This window comes from Dendrobates tinctorius, unplaced genomic scaffold, assembly GCF_039654945.1.
Source record: "Dendrobates tinctorius isolate UK_male_01 unplaced genomic scaffold, ASM3965494v1 ptg000103l, whole genome shotgun sequence".
In the NCBI taxonomy this organism is placed as follows: domain Eukaryota; kingdom Metazoa; phylum Chordata; class Amphibia; order Anura; family Dendrobatidae; genus Dendrobates; species Dendrobates tinctorius.
In genome coordinates, this window is record NW_027361771.1 from 35,957,556 (window position 1) to 35,975,185 (window position 17,630).

Sequence of the window (17,630 nt, forward strand, 5' to 3'; positions counted from 1 at the left end):
TTCCGAGCCCCGACGTGTGCCCATACAGTAGTTTTCTCCCACATATGAGGTATCAGCGTACTCAGGACAAATTGGACAACAACTTTTGGGGTCCAATTTCTCCTGTTACCCTTGGGAAAATAAAAAAATTGGGGACTAATTGATCATGTTTGTGGAAAAAATACGATTTTTTTATTTTCATGCCTGGGCATTATAAACTTCTGTGAAGCCCTTGGGGGTTCAAAGTGCTCACCACACATCTAGATAAGTTCCTCAGGGGGTCTAGTTTCCAAAATGGGATCATTTGTGGGGGGTTTTCACTGTTTAGGTACATTAGGGGCTCTCCAAAGGCAACATGACACCCACAGACCATGCCATCAAAGTCTGCATTCCAAAACGTCACTTCTTCCCTTCCGAGCCCCGACGTGTGCCCATACAGTAGTTTTCTCCCACATATGAGGTATCAGCGTACTCAGGACAAATTGGACAACAACTTTTGGGGTCCAATTTCTCTTGTTACCCTTGGGAAAATAAAAAAATTGGGGACTAATTGATCATGTTTGTGGAAAAAATACGATTTTTTTATTTTCATGCCTGGGCATTATAAACTTCTGTGAAGCCCTTGGGGGTTCAAAGTGCTCACCACACATCTAGATAAGTTCCTCAGGGGGTCTAGTTTCCAAAATGGGATCATTTGTGGGGGGTTTTCACTGTTTAGGTACATTAGGGGCTCTCCAAAGGCAACATGACACCCACAGACCATTCCATCAAAGTCTGCATTCCAAAACGTCACTACTTCCCTTCCGAGCCCTGACGTGTGCCCATACAGTAGTTTTCTCCCACATATGGGGTGTCAGCGTACTCAGGACAAATTGGACAACAACTTTTGGGGTCCAATTTCTCCTGTTCAAAATAAAAAAAACCCAAAAACAATAAAAGTACACATATTTGATATCGCCGCGTCCGTAATGACCTGCCCTATAAAACTGTCCCATTAGTTAACCCCTTTAGCGAACCCCTTAAAAAATAAAAATAAAAAACGAAGCAAAAAATAATGATTTATTATCATACCACCGAACAAAAAGTGCAATAACGCGCGATCAAAAAGACACATATAAATATCCATGGTACCGCTGAAAACGTCATCTTGTCCCGCAAAAAACGAGCTGCCAAACAGCGTCATCCGCAAAAAAATAAAAAAGTTATAGCTCGCAGAATAAAGCGATACAAAAATAATTATTTTTTATATAAAATTGTTTTCATTGCAAAAAACCGACAAAACATAAAAAAAGACCTAAATGAGGTAACGCTGTAACCGTACTGACCCGAAGAATAAAACCGCTTTATCAATTTTACCGCACGCGGAACGGTGTAAACGCACCCCCCCAAAAGAAATTCATGAAATGCTGGTTTTTGTTCATTCTGCGTCCCAAAAATCGGAATAAAAAGCGATCAAAAAATGTCACGTGCCCGAAAATGGTACCAATAAAAACGTCAACTCGTCCCGCAAAAAATAAGACCTCACATGACTCGGTGGGTCAAAATACGGAAAAATTATAGCTCTCAATATGTGGTGATGCAAAAACTACTTTTACAATAAAAAGCGTCTTTTAGCGTGTGACAGCCGCCAAACATAAAAACCGCCATAAATAGTAAATCAAACCCCCCGTTATCACCCCCTTAGTTAGGGAAAAATAATAAAACTAAAAGAAAATGTATTTATTTCCATTTTCCCGCTAGGGTTAGGGTAGGGTTAGGGCTAGGGTTAGGGCTAGGGCTAGGGTTAGGGCTAGGGCTCAGATTAGGGTTAGGGGTGTGTTGAGGTTAGGGTTGGAGTTATAATTGGGGGGTTTCCACTGTTTGGGCACATCAGGTGCTCTCCAAAGGCAACATGGCGTCTGATCTCAATTCCAGCCAATTCTGCGTTGAAAAAGTCAAATGGTGCTCCTTCCCTTCCAAGCTCTGCCATGCGCCCAAACAGTGTTTTACCCCCACATGTAGGGTATCAGCCTACTCAGGACAAATTACAAAACAACTTTTGGGGTCCAATTTCTCCTGTTACCCTTAGGAAAATAAAAAATTGGGGGCAAAAATATAATTTTGCGGAAAAAAATGTTTTTTTTATTTTCACGCCCAGGCGTTATAAACTTCTGTGAAGCACTTGGGGGTTCAAAGTGCTCTCCAAACATCTAGATAAGCTCCGTGGGGGGTCTAGTTTCCAAAATGGGGTCACTTGTGGGGAGTTTCAATAGTTTAGGTACATCAGGGGCTCTCCAAACGCACATGACACCCGCAGACCAATCCATCAAAGTCTGCATTCCAAAACGTCACTACTTCCCTTCCGAGCCCCGACGTGTGCCCATACAGTAGTTTTCTCCCACATATGAGGTATCAGTGTACTCAGGACAAATTGGACAACAACTTTTGGGGTCCAATTTCTCCTGTTACCCTTGGGAAAATAAAAAAATTGGGGACTAAAAGATGATGTTTGTTGAAAAAATACGATATTTTTATTTTCACGCCCGGTCGTTATAAACTTCTGTGAAGCACTGGGGGGTTCAAAGTGCTCACCACACATCTAGATAAGTTCCTTGGGGGGTCTAGTTTCCAAAATGGGGTCACTTGTGGGGAGTTTCCACTGTTTAGGTACATCAGGGGCTCTCCAAAAGCAACATGACACCCGCAGACCATGCCATCAAAGTCTGCATTCCAAAACGTCACTTCTTCCCTTCCGAGCCCCGACGTGTGCCCATACAGTAGTTTTCTCCCACATATGGGGTGTCAGCGTACTCAGGACAAATTGGACAACAACTTTTGGGGTCCAATTTCTCCTGTTACCCTTGGGAAAATAAAAAAATGGGGACTAAAAGATGATGTTTGTGGAAAAAATACGATTTTTTTATTTTCACGCCCGGACGTTATAAACTTCAGTGAAGCACTGGGGGGTTAAAAGTGCTCACCACACATCTAGATAAGTTCCTTGGGGGGTCTAGTTTCCAAAATGGTGTCATTTGTGGGGGGTTTCTACTGTTTTGGTACATCAGGGGCTTTCCTAACGCGACATGGTGTCCGATCTCAATTCCAGCCAAAAACGTCAAATGGCGCTGCTTCCCTTCCGAGCTCTGCCATGCGCCCAAATAGTGGTTTACACCCACATGTGGGGTATCAGCGTACTCAGGATAAATTGCACAATATCTTTTAGGGTCCTGTTACTTTTGGAAAAATAAGAATTGAGGGTGAAAAGATCATTTTTGTGGAAAAAATATGATTTTTTAATTGTACTGCTGTACGTTATAAACTTCAGTGAAGCACTGGGGGGTTCAAAGTGCTCACCACACATCTAGATAAGTTCCTTGGAGGGTCTAGTTTCCAAAATGGTGTCATTTGTGGGGGGTTTCTAGTGTTTTGGTACATCAGGGGTTTTCCAATCGCGACATGGTGTCCGATCTCAATTCTAGCCAAAAACGTCAAATGGCGCTGCTTCCCTTCCGAGCTCTGCCATGCGCCCAAATAGTCGTTTACACCCACATATGGGGTATCAGCGTACTCAGGACAAATTGCACAATAACTTTTAGGGTCCTGTTACCCTTGGAAAAATAAAAATTGGGGGTGAAAAGATCATTTTTGTGGAAAAAATATGATTTTTTAATTGTACCGCTGTACGTTATAAACTTCTGTGAAGCCCTTGTGGGTTCAAAGTTCTCACCACATATCTAGATAAGTTCCTTGGGGGGTCTAGTTTCCAAAATGGGGTCACTTGGGGGGTTTCCACTGTTTAGGTACATCAGGGGCTCTCCAAACGCGGCATGGCGTCCGATCTGAATTCCAGCCAATTTTGCATTGAAAAAGTCAAACGGCGCTCCTTCCCTACTGAGGTCTGCCATGCGCCGAAACAGTGGTTCCCCCCCACATATCAGGTATCAGCGTACTCAGGACAAATTGCACAATAACTTTTGCAGTCCAATTTTTCCTGTTACCCTTGGTAAAATAAAGAAAATTGAACCTGAAGTATTTTTTTTGTGAAAAAAAGTTAAATGTTCATTTTTTTTTTTTAATATTCAAAAAATTCCTGTGACGCACCTAAAGGGTTAATAAACTTCTTGAATGTGGTTTTAAGCACCTTAAGGGGTGCATTTTTTAGAATGGTGTCACTTTTGGGTATTTTCTATCATATAGACCCCTCAAAGTGGCTTCAAATGTGAAGTGGTCCCTAAAAATAAAATGGTGTTGCAAAAATGAGAAATCGCTGGTCAATTTTTAACCCTTTTAACTTCCTAACAAAAAAAAATTTTGGTTCCAAAATTGTGCTCATGTAAAGTAAACATGTGGGAAATGTTATGTATTAAGTTTTTTGTGTGCCGTATCGCTGTGATTTAAGGGCATAAAAATTCAAAGTTGGAAAATTGCGAAATTTTCAAAATTTTCGCCAAATTTCCGTTTTTTTCACAAATAAACGCAAGTTATTTGAATGCAATTTTACCACTAACATGAAGTACAATATGTCACGAGAAAACAATGTCAGAATCATCGGGATCCATGGAAGCGTTCCAGAGTTATGACCTCATAAAGGGACAGTGGTCAGAATTGTAAAAATTGGCCCGGTAGTTAACGTGCAAACCACCCTTGGTAGTGAAGGGGTTAAAGAGATTTGCAGGCTTCCTCCAGTGGTCACAGATTACTGACCTGGCCGATGGACCCAAGTTTGTGCCATCTCTAGTGATGGGACATATTGTTTTGTTTTTTTGGAGGTTCATGATTTTATCCTTCAGCGCTTGTGAGCAGCGAAGGCCACAATGTCTCTCACTTTAGAGAGATAAGAGTGAAGCTCCATTCGTCCATTAAGTCAGTTGCAGAAAAACAGGTGAAGGATTACATTTTTTATAACTCTCTTCACTATCCATTATACTGTGTCTCTTCAACAGAAGAATGCTATAACACTGGACTTAATGCAATACTAAACATAGAAAAAAAATGTTCTTGTAATTTAGTGATAGACTGATGCACAAAATACTGTTAAAGTGACAAAATTGTAGTATTAATATAACCAACAATTAAATGAGTTGCCCCAAAGTAAAATAATAATAATTTTAAAAAATGCTTATTCTCTCTCATGCACTGTTGTAGTTCCAGGTCTCCCAGTGTTCAAGTGATAGTTTGTTACGTGAGCGCTGCAGCCAATCAATGACCGCTAATGGGCTGCTTTGGTTACTCTTCCTTGGGATGAAACAGTCATCAGAGGAGGTGTGAGCCCTGCAGACAATTAGCAGCCACTAATTGGATGCAACACACGTGGCATATTGTCAAGCGAGTGCCAGGAGAGTATTTTTTTTTATTATTGTGTATTCGGAACTACAGCAGATCTCTTCATTCTCCAATTTACGCAAAACAGTCTACAATATTCTAGCTAGGGAGAAATTGTACTCTTTATTCATATTGTTGTATAATAACATTCTTCTTGCATAGATCTTCCACTAGAATGGATAAGGACGTAAATGAGAAGACCAAGAGGATATTGTACCTTACCTTGGAGATCATCAACCTGCTGACTGGAGAGGTGAGAAACTCAGGTGATTGAATAAGAAGGTTATGTGATAGAACATAGTGTTATGGCTGGTTAGGTGATGAAGTCTGGCTGTAGTTATATTTATTACTGTCCCTTTTCTTGATATACAGGATTACACAGTCATGAAGAAGACATCTGATGAGTGTGTGACATCAAGCATCTGTCCCATTACTGAGCTTCTGCCTAACTTGGTACTTGAAAGGAACAATGAAAAGATCCTAAAACTCACCAATAAAATCATTGAGTTGTTGACTGGAGAGGTGAGTGCTGCTGGGACTGTACTGTGTCAGTGTGTGTTCAGATTACTACAATATTTTTATAAGGTTTTAAGGCATCGCCACTTTTTTGTGCAGAAAAAAGACTGGTCAGAAGTACAAATGGATGTAGACAAGAGTGTCATGAGGAAGACTCACCTGTCCCTCAGTTCCTCAGGTAAGAGATTTTCATTGGTTGGAAAGTCATCAGTTTTGAGAATCACTTTGTTACAAGTATCAGTCTTAACTTGCAGTATCTATGTCTTTTGTAGAAAGGTCATCTAGAAGTTCTACACCAGAGAGTTATTCCAGCCCTTTCTATATTGAAGATTGTGAAAAAATGAGTAACAATAGCTCACAAAGCGATGAAGTTGAAGTCCCTCGAAAACACAAAGTAGATCTCCATTTTTGTGATTGTAGATGACCTGAATGGAACTTGTTTTCTCTCATTGCTGTTCACTAGATCATTATTCAATTATATTTTTGTATTATTTCTTAGGAAAATGAGCTCTTCGTTATTAAAGTAGAAGCTCTAGAGGAAGATGAGATGTATATGAATGGCGAACATTTGTGCAAGGAGGAGAGAACGACTACAGATAGCCTAGGTGAGAAAAGTGTCTGAACCTTGTACAGTGTGCACACTCAGGTGAGAGCTATATGATCTTGTTGTCTGGGCTGCGCACCTTAGTGAATTTTTTTTGAGCAATTGGTTGGGCTTTTCAGGACGCAGACCCCAACGCATCTGCTTGAACTCAAAAAGCAAAACGATATAAAAGTTTAGTTACTCTTTAATGATTGTGATTGCTCCCCTGCTCCAGTTTTGCTATGTGCTTCTAATTATGTGCTCATAACGTAATGTACACAGTATTCCATTTGTGGCCTTTTGATTTTCACTGATGCACTCACTGATTGAAATTGCTTTGACAGCAGCAGCTGCCTGGCACTAGTTGCGTAAAAGGAATCTGTCAGGCCGTTTTCAGTGATGTGTGCTGAAATCGAGTAAGCTGAGCTTTTTCTGTGCATGTAATTTTTAGTATTGTCGCCCACTTTTGTTCCCTTTAAAGGGAACCTGTCACCCCCCCAGGGCGTGTTTCAGTTAAAGAGCCACCTTCAGCAGCACTAAGGCTGCATTCTGTGAAGCTGGCTCTTCTTTTTCTGCCCCCCAGTAACGCTGAAATATCGACTTTTATAAATATCTCCTCATACCTGTAATGTTTCCTGTTGTGAACTCATTTTCTAGTTTACCTCCGGCTTCTGGTGAGGGTGGTGGAGCTGGATGTGTTGACAGAGGAGTCGTGAGTTCCCCATCCAGGCTCCCTCTGGTGCTAACAATAGGTAATGGAGCTGATCTAAATGGCAGAGACCTGCCACCTGAGGAGGAGGACTATGAGTGGACATCAGGAGTCTCTGACTGGATTTAAGACAGCCGACTAGAACTAGAAAATGAGTTCACAACAGGAAACATTACAGGTATGAGGAGCTATTTATAAAAGTCGATATTTCAGCGTTACTGGGGGTCAGAAAAAGAAGAGCCAGCTTCACAGAATGCAGCCTTAGTGCTGCTGAAGGTGGCTCTTTAACTGAAAAATGTCCTGGGGGGGGTGACAGGTTCCCTTTAAGCTTGTGAACCTAGTATATGCGGCACCTCTAAGTAGCCCACTAGGTAAATGTAATATGCCTCATAATCCTCCATTTACTAATGAATCACTACTATGCAAGCCCATCTACGCCCAAACTTGGTCCTTCAAACCTGCCTTGCAGATAACTGCATCATCAAAATGAAAATACATATTCCTTTTACATCCTATGACTAAGGGCTTTTGTCAGAAACGCACGTCAGAATAGGCACTTTTTTTTAATTGTCTGGACACCCCTTTTTTAACCATGTGGAATAAATCTATATTTTTATTCATACATCAATGTGGATCCTTTTCCTCCTTTTCTTGTCAGATTCCTTTTACACCGCATTCTAAATTATTATGGAAATTGGATTTAAGTGGCATAAAGATTTATTTTTTTGTTTTTAAAATAAGCTCATGGATGGTATTGTGTCTCTTTGGATCACTGAAATGAATCTCAAACACCTGTGATGATTAATTCTACATTCTTAAGCAAGCCAAAGGTTTTAAACATTATGGTAAAGTAAATAATAATCTTTATATAGCGCCAACATATTCCGCGGCGCTTTACAGTTTAACAGTTTCAAAACAGAAGTCATAAGTAACAATGTTAACAATACAAAGTAAAAGGATTTCCCTGCTGCAGAAAAGTGTCAACTAGTGCTATGCCTTGGACAAAGTATGAAAACAGTAGATATCTCAGGAAAACTTAGGTGTGATCATCATACTGTCAAGAGATTTGTGGCTGATACAGAGCACAGATTGTTTTGTGCAGATAATGGCATAATGAGGAAGGCTTCTGCCAGAAAAATTCATTTGATTACGAGAGCAGCTGCTAAAATTCCATTACAAAGTAGTGAAAAGGTATTTGAAGCTGCTGGTGCCTCTGGAGTGCCGTGATCCTCAAGGTGTAGGATCCTCCAGAGGGTTGCAGTTGTGCATAAACCTACTATTGCAAAGAATACCCTCCCCTGACCTCAACCCTATTAAGAACCTTTGGAGTATCCTTAAGCAAAAGATCTATGAGGTTGGGAGTCTATTCTTGTCAAAATAGCAGCTCTGGGAGGCTACTCTGACATCCTGCAAAGAAATTGAAGCAGAAACTATCCCAAAAACTCATAAGTTCAATAGATGTAAGAATTGCAAATGAGATATCTAAGATGGGTCCTATGTAACTTGACCTGTTTTTAATTGAAACAGCTTTTGATTTCAGTAAATATGACTTCTTAATGCTGTAAATTCAACAAATAACAGTTTTCATTTTTTTCACAACCTATAAAATGTTTGGAAACTTTCTTGTGCATAATAATTTGGAGCAATGCATTTTGACTTTTTTTTTAGTTTTGAAAAAAATACTGTTATCATTGGGAGGTTTGTCCCATAAAATGTGATTTACGCTTTAACAATTGATGTTTTACACATACTGATTTGCATCGACCATATAGGAAAATCTGAGAAAAATAGCATGTGCATAATAATTTGGAATGCGGTGTAAGCAGAGTTTACTGCTTTAGTATGTAAAAAATAAATATAACTTTTGTTTATTTCATCTTAAGTTTATATCCTTACAGCTATATTAGCTTTTTTAAAATCAGAAAAATGTGGCATGCTGTATGGTATTTTAACCCCTTTTCCCCTGAGGGTGATTTGCACGTTAATGACCAAGCCAATTTTTACAATTCTGACCACTGTCCCTTTATGAGGTAATAACTCTGGAACGACTCAACGAATCTTGGCGATTCTGAGATTGCTTTTTCGAGACATATTGTACTTCACGTTAGTGGTAAAATTTCTTCGATATGACTGGCGTTTATTTGTGTAAAAAATGGAAATTTGGCAAAAATGTTGAAATTTTAAAACTTTGAATTTTTAAGCCCTTAAAACAGAGAAATTTCCCACATGTCTACTTTACATCAGCATAATTTTGGAAACAATTTTTTTTTTTTTTTGTTAGGGAGTAATAAGGTTTAAAAGTTGACCAGCAATTTCTCATTTTTACAACAAAATTTGCAAAACCATTTTTTTTTTAGGAACCACCTCACATTTGAAGTCACTTTGAGGGTCTATATGGCAGAAAATACCCAAAAGTGACGCCATTCTAAAAATTGCACCCCTCAAGCTGATCAAAACTACATTCAAGAAGTTTTTTAACCCTTCAGGTACTTCACAGGAGCAGAAGCAACGTGGAAGGAAAAAATTAACATTTAACTTCTTAGTCACAAAAATGATCTTTTAGCAACTTTTTTTTATTTTTACAAGTGTAAAAGAAGATAATGGACAGAGAAAGTTGGTGTGCAATTTGTCCTGAATACGCCGATACCCCATATGTGGGGAAAACCACTGTCTGGGCGCACGGCAGGGCTCGGAAGGGAAAAAGTGCCGTTTGACTTTTTCAAACTAAAATTGGAGATCCCCTGATGTGTCTAAACAGTGGAAACCTACCACAAGTGACCCCATTTTGGAAACTAGACCCCCCCAAGGAACTAATCTAGATGTATGGTGAGCACTTTGAACCCCCAAGTGCTTCACAGAAGTTTATAACGTAGAGCCGTGAAAATAAATCATATTTTTTCCACAAACCTGATCTTTTAGTCCTCAAGTTTTTACTTTCCCAAGGGTAACAGGAGAAATTGCACCCCAAAAGTTGTTGTCCAATTTTTCCTAAGTACGCTGATACCCCATATGTGGGGTGAGAACCTCTGTTTGGGCGCACGGCAGAGCTCGGAAGGGAAGGAGCGCCGTTTGACTTTTTCAAACCAAAATTGGCTGGACTTGAATAGGACGCCATGTCGCGTTTGGAGAGCCCCTGATGTGCCTAAACAGTAGAAACCCCCAACAATAGACCACATTTTGGAAACTAGACTCCCCAAGGAACTTATCTAGATGTGTGGTGAGTACTTTGAACCCCCAAGTGCTTCACAGAAGTTTATAACGTAGAGCCGTGAAAATAAAAAATCATATTTTTTTCCACAAACCTGATCTTTTAGTCCCCAATTTTTACTTTCCCCAAGGGTAACAGGAGAAATTGGACCCCAAAAGTTGTTGTCCAATTTGTCCTGAGTACGCTGATACCCCGTGTTACAGAACCACTCAGCACCCAGAATATGTTGTGCAGTTATATGTATATATAATAGGTTCCATGTGAGATGCATGTCCCTAATGTATCAGCAGTGTCCGCCCTCCCCCAACCTTTGTAATTCCCACAGTAAACATACGCAGGCTCCGGCCACCTGCTGCTTTTGTAATGCATGTCTGGCCTGACGCTTGTCTATTGGCCGGCCCTCTGTATTTATGTGATATATTCTGTGTCCTGTGAGTAAAGTATGGTCAGACTGGAAATACATGGAGAAGCAGTGATCTTTTATATGCGCCCATGCACTCAGAGGAATTCCAGCCAGCGTCCTTCATTCAGACTCCAGCCAACGCAGAGCAGACCTCCGAAAACACGGGGTGGTACTGAAAGAGGTACCCCAGCTTGGAAGACCCGTTACACTGGTGGCAGCCAGCGGGATTTGATACCCCTTCTACAGGAGGAAAGGAATGAATGGAAAATAATTACCAGAAGTTAAACAGGACTACATTAAAAGACCTGATGGAAGCCCGAGGGTTTATCGCCAGCAACAAAACAAAAGCGGATTTGATAGCAGCCATCATGGAACACGACAGTGCAGCGCCCCCCAATGTGAATGTGGAGGAGACCGAATTCCAGAGGGAGGCAAAGAACAGACTGGCGTTCTATGGCCCAAACCCTGCAGTAGAGATCATACGAGAGGTGATGGCTGATGTGCGTAGTGATCTGAAGGAAAAGATGGCCGAGCGGACCAGGATAGAGCTAGCCAAGATGGAGATGGCAGAGCGGACCAAAGTGGAGCTGGCCAAGATGGAGATGGCAGAGCGGAGAGAGGAGAGTCAGCGAGCAGGGGGAGCTCTGGCCTTCGACCAGGTACCTTCAACAGTAAGACACAAAAAGATCCAGTACAATGCCTTCCGACAGTTGGGGGAGGCAGAGGAAGACATTGATGGCTTTCTGCAGGACTTTGAGCGGCAGTGTGCCCTTCATCAAGTAAAGCCGGAGGAACGGGTTCAGATTCTGGCCAGCAAGCTGACAGGCCGGGCAGCGGACGCCTGTCGCACGGTACCTGATGAGGACTGTATGGACTATGAGCGGATCAAAGAAGTGATCTTGGCCCGGTATGCGCTGACAGCAGAGGCCTACCGCCAAAAGTTCTGCGGACTTATAAAACATGTAACCGATACCCACGCTGAATGTGCCTGTAAATTACAGCGGTCACTGCTACAGTGGGTACAAGGGAGCCAAGCAACCACTAAGGAGGACGTCCTCCAGCTCTTCCTGTTAGAACGATTCTTTAATGGACTAAACCCCGAGACACAGGAATGGCTTCGGGACAGGCGGCCAACGACTCTTGAGGAAGCCGCTCGTCTGGCCGATGAACACCATGATGCCAGGAGGCCGCAGTTGTCCGGATCAAAGGTGGTCACTAGGGGCCCGCCCATGAACCTGGAAGGCCCCAAACCACCGAAGATTGTAGGGGGACCAGCTAGAAACCCGGCCTAAAACAGTCCCCCTGGGGCGCGATGCCACACCTGTCGTCAGCTGGGCCACCTACAAAGACAATGCCCCAACCGGACTCAGCATACCCAGTGGCCAAAGGCGGGAATAGCTACCTTCAGCCGGGCTGCTGTACACTGCTACCAAGGTGAAGCTGACCTGGCATTGGGGGCTACGATTAACCAAGGGGTGGAAGAGATGGAGGAAGTGCTGCATGAAGTAGACCCCGTGCAAGCAGCCCGGGCAGATAATCGACAACAGCATCGACAAGTCGTGTGGGTTAATGGGAAACGTATGCAGGGACTAAGAGATTCCGGGGCAACTTTGACCCTTGTGAAGCCTCATCTCGTCCGGGACCAAGAGAAGACGGACCGGACAGTGGCAGTCCGTGTAGCAGGGGGAGCCATACATCGACTACCCACTGCCAGGATTCACCTGAACTGGGGAGTCGGGGATGGCCTTGTTGAGGTCGGCTTGATGGAGGATTTGCCTGCAGACGTCTTGCTGGGAAATGACTTGGGGCCCATGTTGTCTGCATTCTCGGTGGCCCCTCTGGCTGAGACCTATCCTGTGACCACCCGGAGACAAGCTCGAGCTGCGGAGGCGGAATCACACTCAGAGGCCCAGGTAAGACATTCCAGCCCTACACGTATTCCCATAGCCAGACACATTTCTTGGGCCACCCCAGATGAATTTAAGAGGGAGTTACTTGAGGATCCTTCATTAGAGGGATATCGTGGGAAGGCAGAGGAGGGGAGAGGGGTACTGGAAGGGGAACAGTTTGTATGGAAGCAGGGACTCCTCTACCGGATCACAGAGCAGCACCACACAGGGACGAGCCCCACTATAAAATAACAGCTGGTAGTTCCCAAGAAGTATAGGCAGGAGTTACTGTGAATCTCTCATGATATACCCTTGGCCGGGCACTTCGGCGTCAGTCACACCAGGCATCGTCTGACACAAAACTTCTTTTGGCCGGGGGTAACCTATGTTGTTCGTCAGTACTGCCAGACCTGTGACAGTTGTCAGCACATTGGCAAGAGGGGGGATCGATGCAAGGCCAGATTACGCCCCCTCCCCATTGTGGAGGAACCATTTAGCCGAGTAGCGGTCGATCTGATAGGGCCGTTAGCCAAACCCAGTCCGTCCGGGAAAAAGTATATATTGACAGTGGTAGATTATCCCACACGGTATCCAGAGGCGGTTGCGTTACCTAACATACTGGCAGAGACGGTGGCGGCCGCCCTGCTCCAGGTTTTCTCACGGGTTGGATTTCCCCAGGAGATTATCTCGGACCAGGGTACCCAGTTTACAGCAGAGGTGACCAACCAACTGTGGAAGCTGTGCGGCGTAAAGTCCATTAGAAGCGCCCCATACCACCCGCAAACCAATGGGTTGTGTGAACGCTTTAACGGGACATTAAAACAGCTCATTGGGACTTTTACCAGGACCTACAGGGACAGGGAGAAATTCTTGCCACACCTCCTGTTTGCCTATCGGGAGGTGCCCCAAGAATCCACGGGGTTCTCATCGTTCGAGATGGTATACGGGAGACGGGTAAGGGGACCCCTAGACTTAGTGCTGGAACACTGGGAAGGGGAGGGCCTCATAGAAGGGGTACCTATTGTACCCTATGTGCTGGAATTCCGGGACCGCCTACAGGAGCTGACCCAGGTTGTACGTGAGAACCTGCAGGCGACACATCGGCGCCAGCGCTTATGGTACGATCGGAGGGCCAGAGAGCGCACTTTGGAAATAGGACAGAAGGTCCTGGTGTTAGAGCCTACTAAGCAGAATAAGTTTCAAGCTGCATGGCAGGGGCCCTACCAGGCAGTGGGGAAAATAGCCGACACAACCTATAATGTCGCCGATTGTAACGACCCCAGGGTTATCCGCATGTTCCACGTGAATATGCTGAAGCCCTACCGGGAGCGCCCTGAAGAGGTAGTGGCCATCTGTGCACCTGAAGCAGAGGATTTAGCCGGACTTCCCTTGCCGGATGTCTTAGGGGAAAGGACTCAGTCTAAAACATGGGAACAGGTACACTTGGGCGAAGACCTAGGCCCCCGGGAGAGACAGCAGGTGGAGGCGTTGTTGAGGCTGCGACAGAGGATGTTTTCAGAGAGACCGGGGTACACTCGCCTGGCACAACACAAGGTTGAGACCCAGGATCAGACCCCCCTGCGAGAAAACCCCTTCCGTGTCCCTGAGTCTGTACGAGAGGGGATGCGACAAGAGATTCAAGAGATGCTGCGTTTAGGGGTCATTGAAGAGTCAGTCCCTGGGCATCCCCCCGTAGTGTTAGTGCCCAAGAAGGATGGGACTACACGGTTTTGTGTAGACTATCGTAAGCTCAATGAGAAAACAGTGACGGATGCATATCCCATGCCGCGTGTGGATGAGTTGTTAGACCGGCTGGCGGGGGCAAAGTATTTGACCACCATCGATCTATGCAAAGGCTACTGGCAGATTCCCGTTAGTCCTGACGCTATTCCCAAGTCGGCATTTGTCACCCCGTTCGACTTATTCCAGTTTCGAGTTATGCCATTCGGGATGAAGAATGCCCCGGCGACCTTCCAAAGGCTGGCTGACCGGCTTCTGGATGGTCTCCAGGACTATGCTTGTGCCTACCTGGACGACATCGCCATCTACAGTGCGACATGGGAAGAGCATCTAAATCACCTAGAAACAGTATTGGACAGGACCCACCAGGCCGGAATCACTCTGAACCCAAACAAGTGTCACGTGGGCAAAGCAGAGGTTCAGTATTTAGGGCATTGGGTGGGAAGTGGGAAACAGCGACCAGAACCAGCCAAGATTGAGGCCATAGCCAAATGGCCCATCCCACGCACTAAAACCCAGGTCATGGCGTTTCTAGGGACAGCGGGGTATTACAGGAAATTCGTTCCCAATTGCAGCAGCGTAGCCAAGCCCCTCACTGATCTGACCCATAAGAACCAACCCCGCCAGGTAACCTGGACCTCAGAGTGTGAGGAAGCCTTCCGCCAACTAAAGTATGCCCTCACCAATACCCCTGTATTGGCCGCACCCGATCCAACTAAACGTTTCCTTGTTCACACAGATGCTTCTATGTTTGGATTGGGGGCAGTACTGATCCAAGTCGGGCCGGATGGCCAAGAACACCTGGTAGCTTACCTGAGTCGGAAACTACTGCCCCGTGGAGTAAGCTATGCGGCCATCGAGAAGGAGTGCCTGGCGGTAGTATGGGCACTCAAGAAGTTGCAACCATATTTGTATGGACGACCGTTTTCCCTCCTAACGGACCATAATCCCCTAGTCTGGCTTAATCGGGTCTCCGGAGACAACGCCAGATTGCTGCGGTAGAGTTTAGCCCTACAACCTCTGGACTTCACCATCCACTACAGACCCTGCAAACAAAACGGTAACGCCGATGGACTAAGTCGACAAACGTAAATTGTACCAACCCCATAAACTTCGGTCATCCCCAAACCGATCCGTTGAGGATCAGACTGTGTATGCCGATCGCGTCGCTGAAAAGGGGGAGCCGTGTTACAGAACCACTCAGCACCCAGAATATGTTGTGCAGTTATATGTATATATAATAGGTTCCATGTGAGATGCATGTCCCTAATGTATCAGCAGTGTCCGCCCTCCCCCTACCTTTGTAATTCCCACAGTAAACATACGCAGGCTCCGGCCACCTGCTGCTTTTGTAATGCATGTCTGGCCTGACGCTTGTCTATTGGCCGGCCCTCTGTATCTGTGTGATATATTCTGTGTCCTGTGAGTAAAGTGTGGTCAGACTGGAAATACATGGAGAAGCAGTGATCTTTTATATGCACCCATGCACTCAGAGGAATTCCAGCCAGCGTCCTTCATTCAGACTCCAGCCAACGCAGAGCGGACCTCCGAAAACATGGGGTGGTACTGAAAGAGGTACCCCAGCTTGGAAGACCCCGTTACACCCCATGTGGGAGAAAACTACTGTTTGGGCACATGTCGGGGCTCAGAAGTAAAGTAGTGACGTTTTGGAATGCAGACTTTGATTGAATGGTCTGCGGGTGTCATGTTCCTTTGCAGAGCCCCTGATGTGCCTAAATAGTTAAAAAAACAAAACAAAACACAAGTGACATCATTTTGGAAACTAGTAAGTAAATTAGTAGTGCATGGAAGTGTGGTACAGTTTGAAGCAATCTTTCATGCACAGCCAGGTTTGTCGGGGCAAGTGTCGCATTGATAAATGGGAGAGTCCTTTCGTATTCCCCTTTTGTAACAAATACGGCACCTCTTTTGTGACCTTCCTTTTTTTCCAGTTTGCGGGACCTCCCCTGGAAAATGTTGACCTGATACGATACGAGCATCTTCAGTTCCGGAAGTACTGGGGCCTTCCTGGTTTCCAAAGATTAAGGCCTTAATCACTACCTCTTGAAACTGAAGGTACGATGTAGCTGTCTGGCCTACACATCGTGACAGCAGGAAAGCGTTGAGCATTGCCATTTGTACGATGTGCTCGGCCAGCTTTTTGTACCACACCCTGGCCTTTCTCAAAGCACTGTATGGCTGGAGGAGTTGATTGGAGAGATCAATGCCCCCCATGTTTTTGTTGTACCCCAGTACACATTCCGGTTTGCTGACCTGTGCAGAGGGCGCTGCCATCACCGTGTATGGTGGTCAAGAGAAGGACATCCCTTTTGTCCTTGTATTTGACCACCAGTAGGTGGTCGCTACATTGAGTTCTGTCACCCCTTCTGAGCATTTGCCCAAGTAGCATTTTTGGGAGGCCTCTCTGATTTTTGCGGACAGTACCGCAGGCTGCGGTACCTTGCGCAGAGAGGGATTTGAAAAGTGGGATGCTGGTATAAAAGTTATCGGTGTAGAGGTGATAACCTTTTCTAGCAGTGGGTGCACCAAATCCCACACAATTTTCCCACTCACTCCCAGGACAGGGGGACATTCAGGGGGTTCAATCCTGGTGTCCTCTCCTTCGTAAACTCTAAACCTGTGGCTGTACCCTGAGGTACTCTCACACAGTTTGTAGAGTTTGATTCCGTACCTGGCCCTCTTGCTGGGCAAGTACTGACAGAATCAGAGCCTTCCCTTAAAATGAATTAAGGACTCATCCACGCAGATGTCCCTTTGGGGCACGTATACATCAGCAAACTTTTTGTTGAAGTGTTCGATGACCGGCCGAACTTTGAACAGACTGTCAAAGTTGGGGTCATCTCGTGGGGGACACTGTGCATTATCGGAATAATGCAGAAATTTGTGGATGGCCTCAAAACACGTCTGGGCCATGACCCTTCGGAACACTGGAGTGTTGTATGAAACATCAACACTCCAATATTGCCAAAGTTCTGGCTTTTTCAGGATCCCCATGTGAAGGACCAGGCCCCAAAACTGCATCATTTCAACTGCATCTACAGGAGACCAGTTAGAAAATGATGAATCGGGGTTTTGTGCCAAAAATTGACGAGCATATAAATTAGTTTGGCCCACCATGAGATTAACAAAATCCTCAAAGAAAAAGACTTTGAAAAAGTCTATTTCTGTGAGGCTGGTGGTGTCAAACTTGATTCCTGATTCTGCCACAAAATCAGGAATTAGTGGCTCGTAATTTTCGGGGGGTGCGGTCCATATGGGGTCCGTAATGGGGTGGGCTGGTT

The 17,630-nt window shown here is 44.7% G+C and overlaps 1 protein-coding gene across 1 annotated transcript in view; it reads left to right on the forward strand.

Moving 5' to 3' along the window:
- The window catches only part of LOC141100159 (uncharacterized), a 77,290-nt gene that overhangs the window by 16,214 nt on the left and 43,446 nt on the right, over positions 1-17,630 (forward strand). Inside the window, exons 2-6 of the mRNA XM_073588437.1 lie at positions 5,443-5,533; positions 5,653-5,802; positions 5,896-5,974; positions 6,069-6,190; positions 6,296-6,401. Of these exons, the coding sequence (XP_073444538.1) occupies positions 5,456-5,533; positions 5,653-5,802; positions 5,896-5,974; positions 6,069-6,190; positions 6,296-6,401 (535 nt within the window). The 5' untranslated portion in view covers positions 5,443-5,455. The remainder of the gene's footprint in view (positions 1-5,442; positions 5,534-5,652; positions 5,803-5,895; positions 5,975-6,068; positions 6,191-6,295; positions 6,402-17,630) is intronic.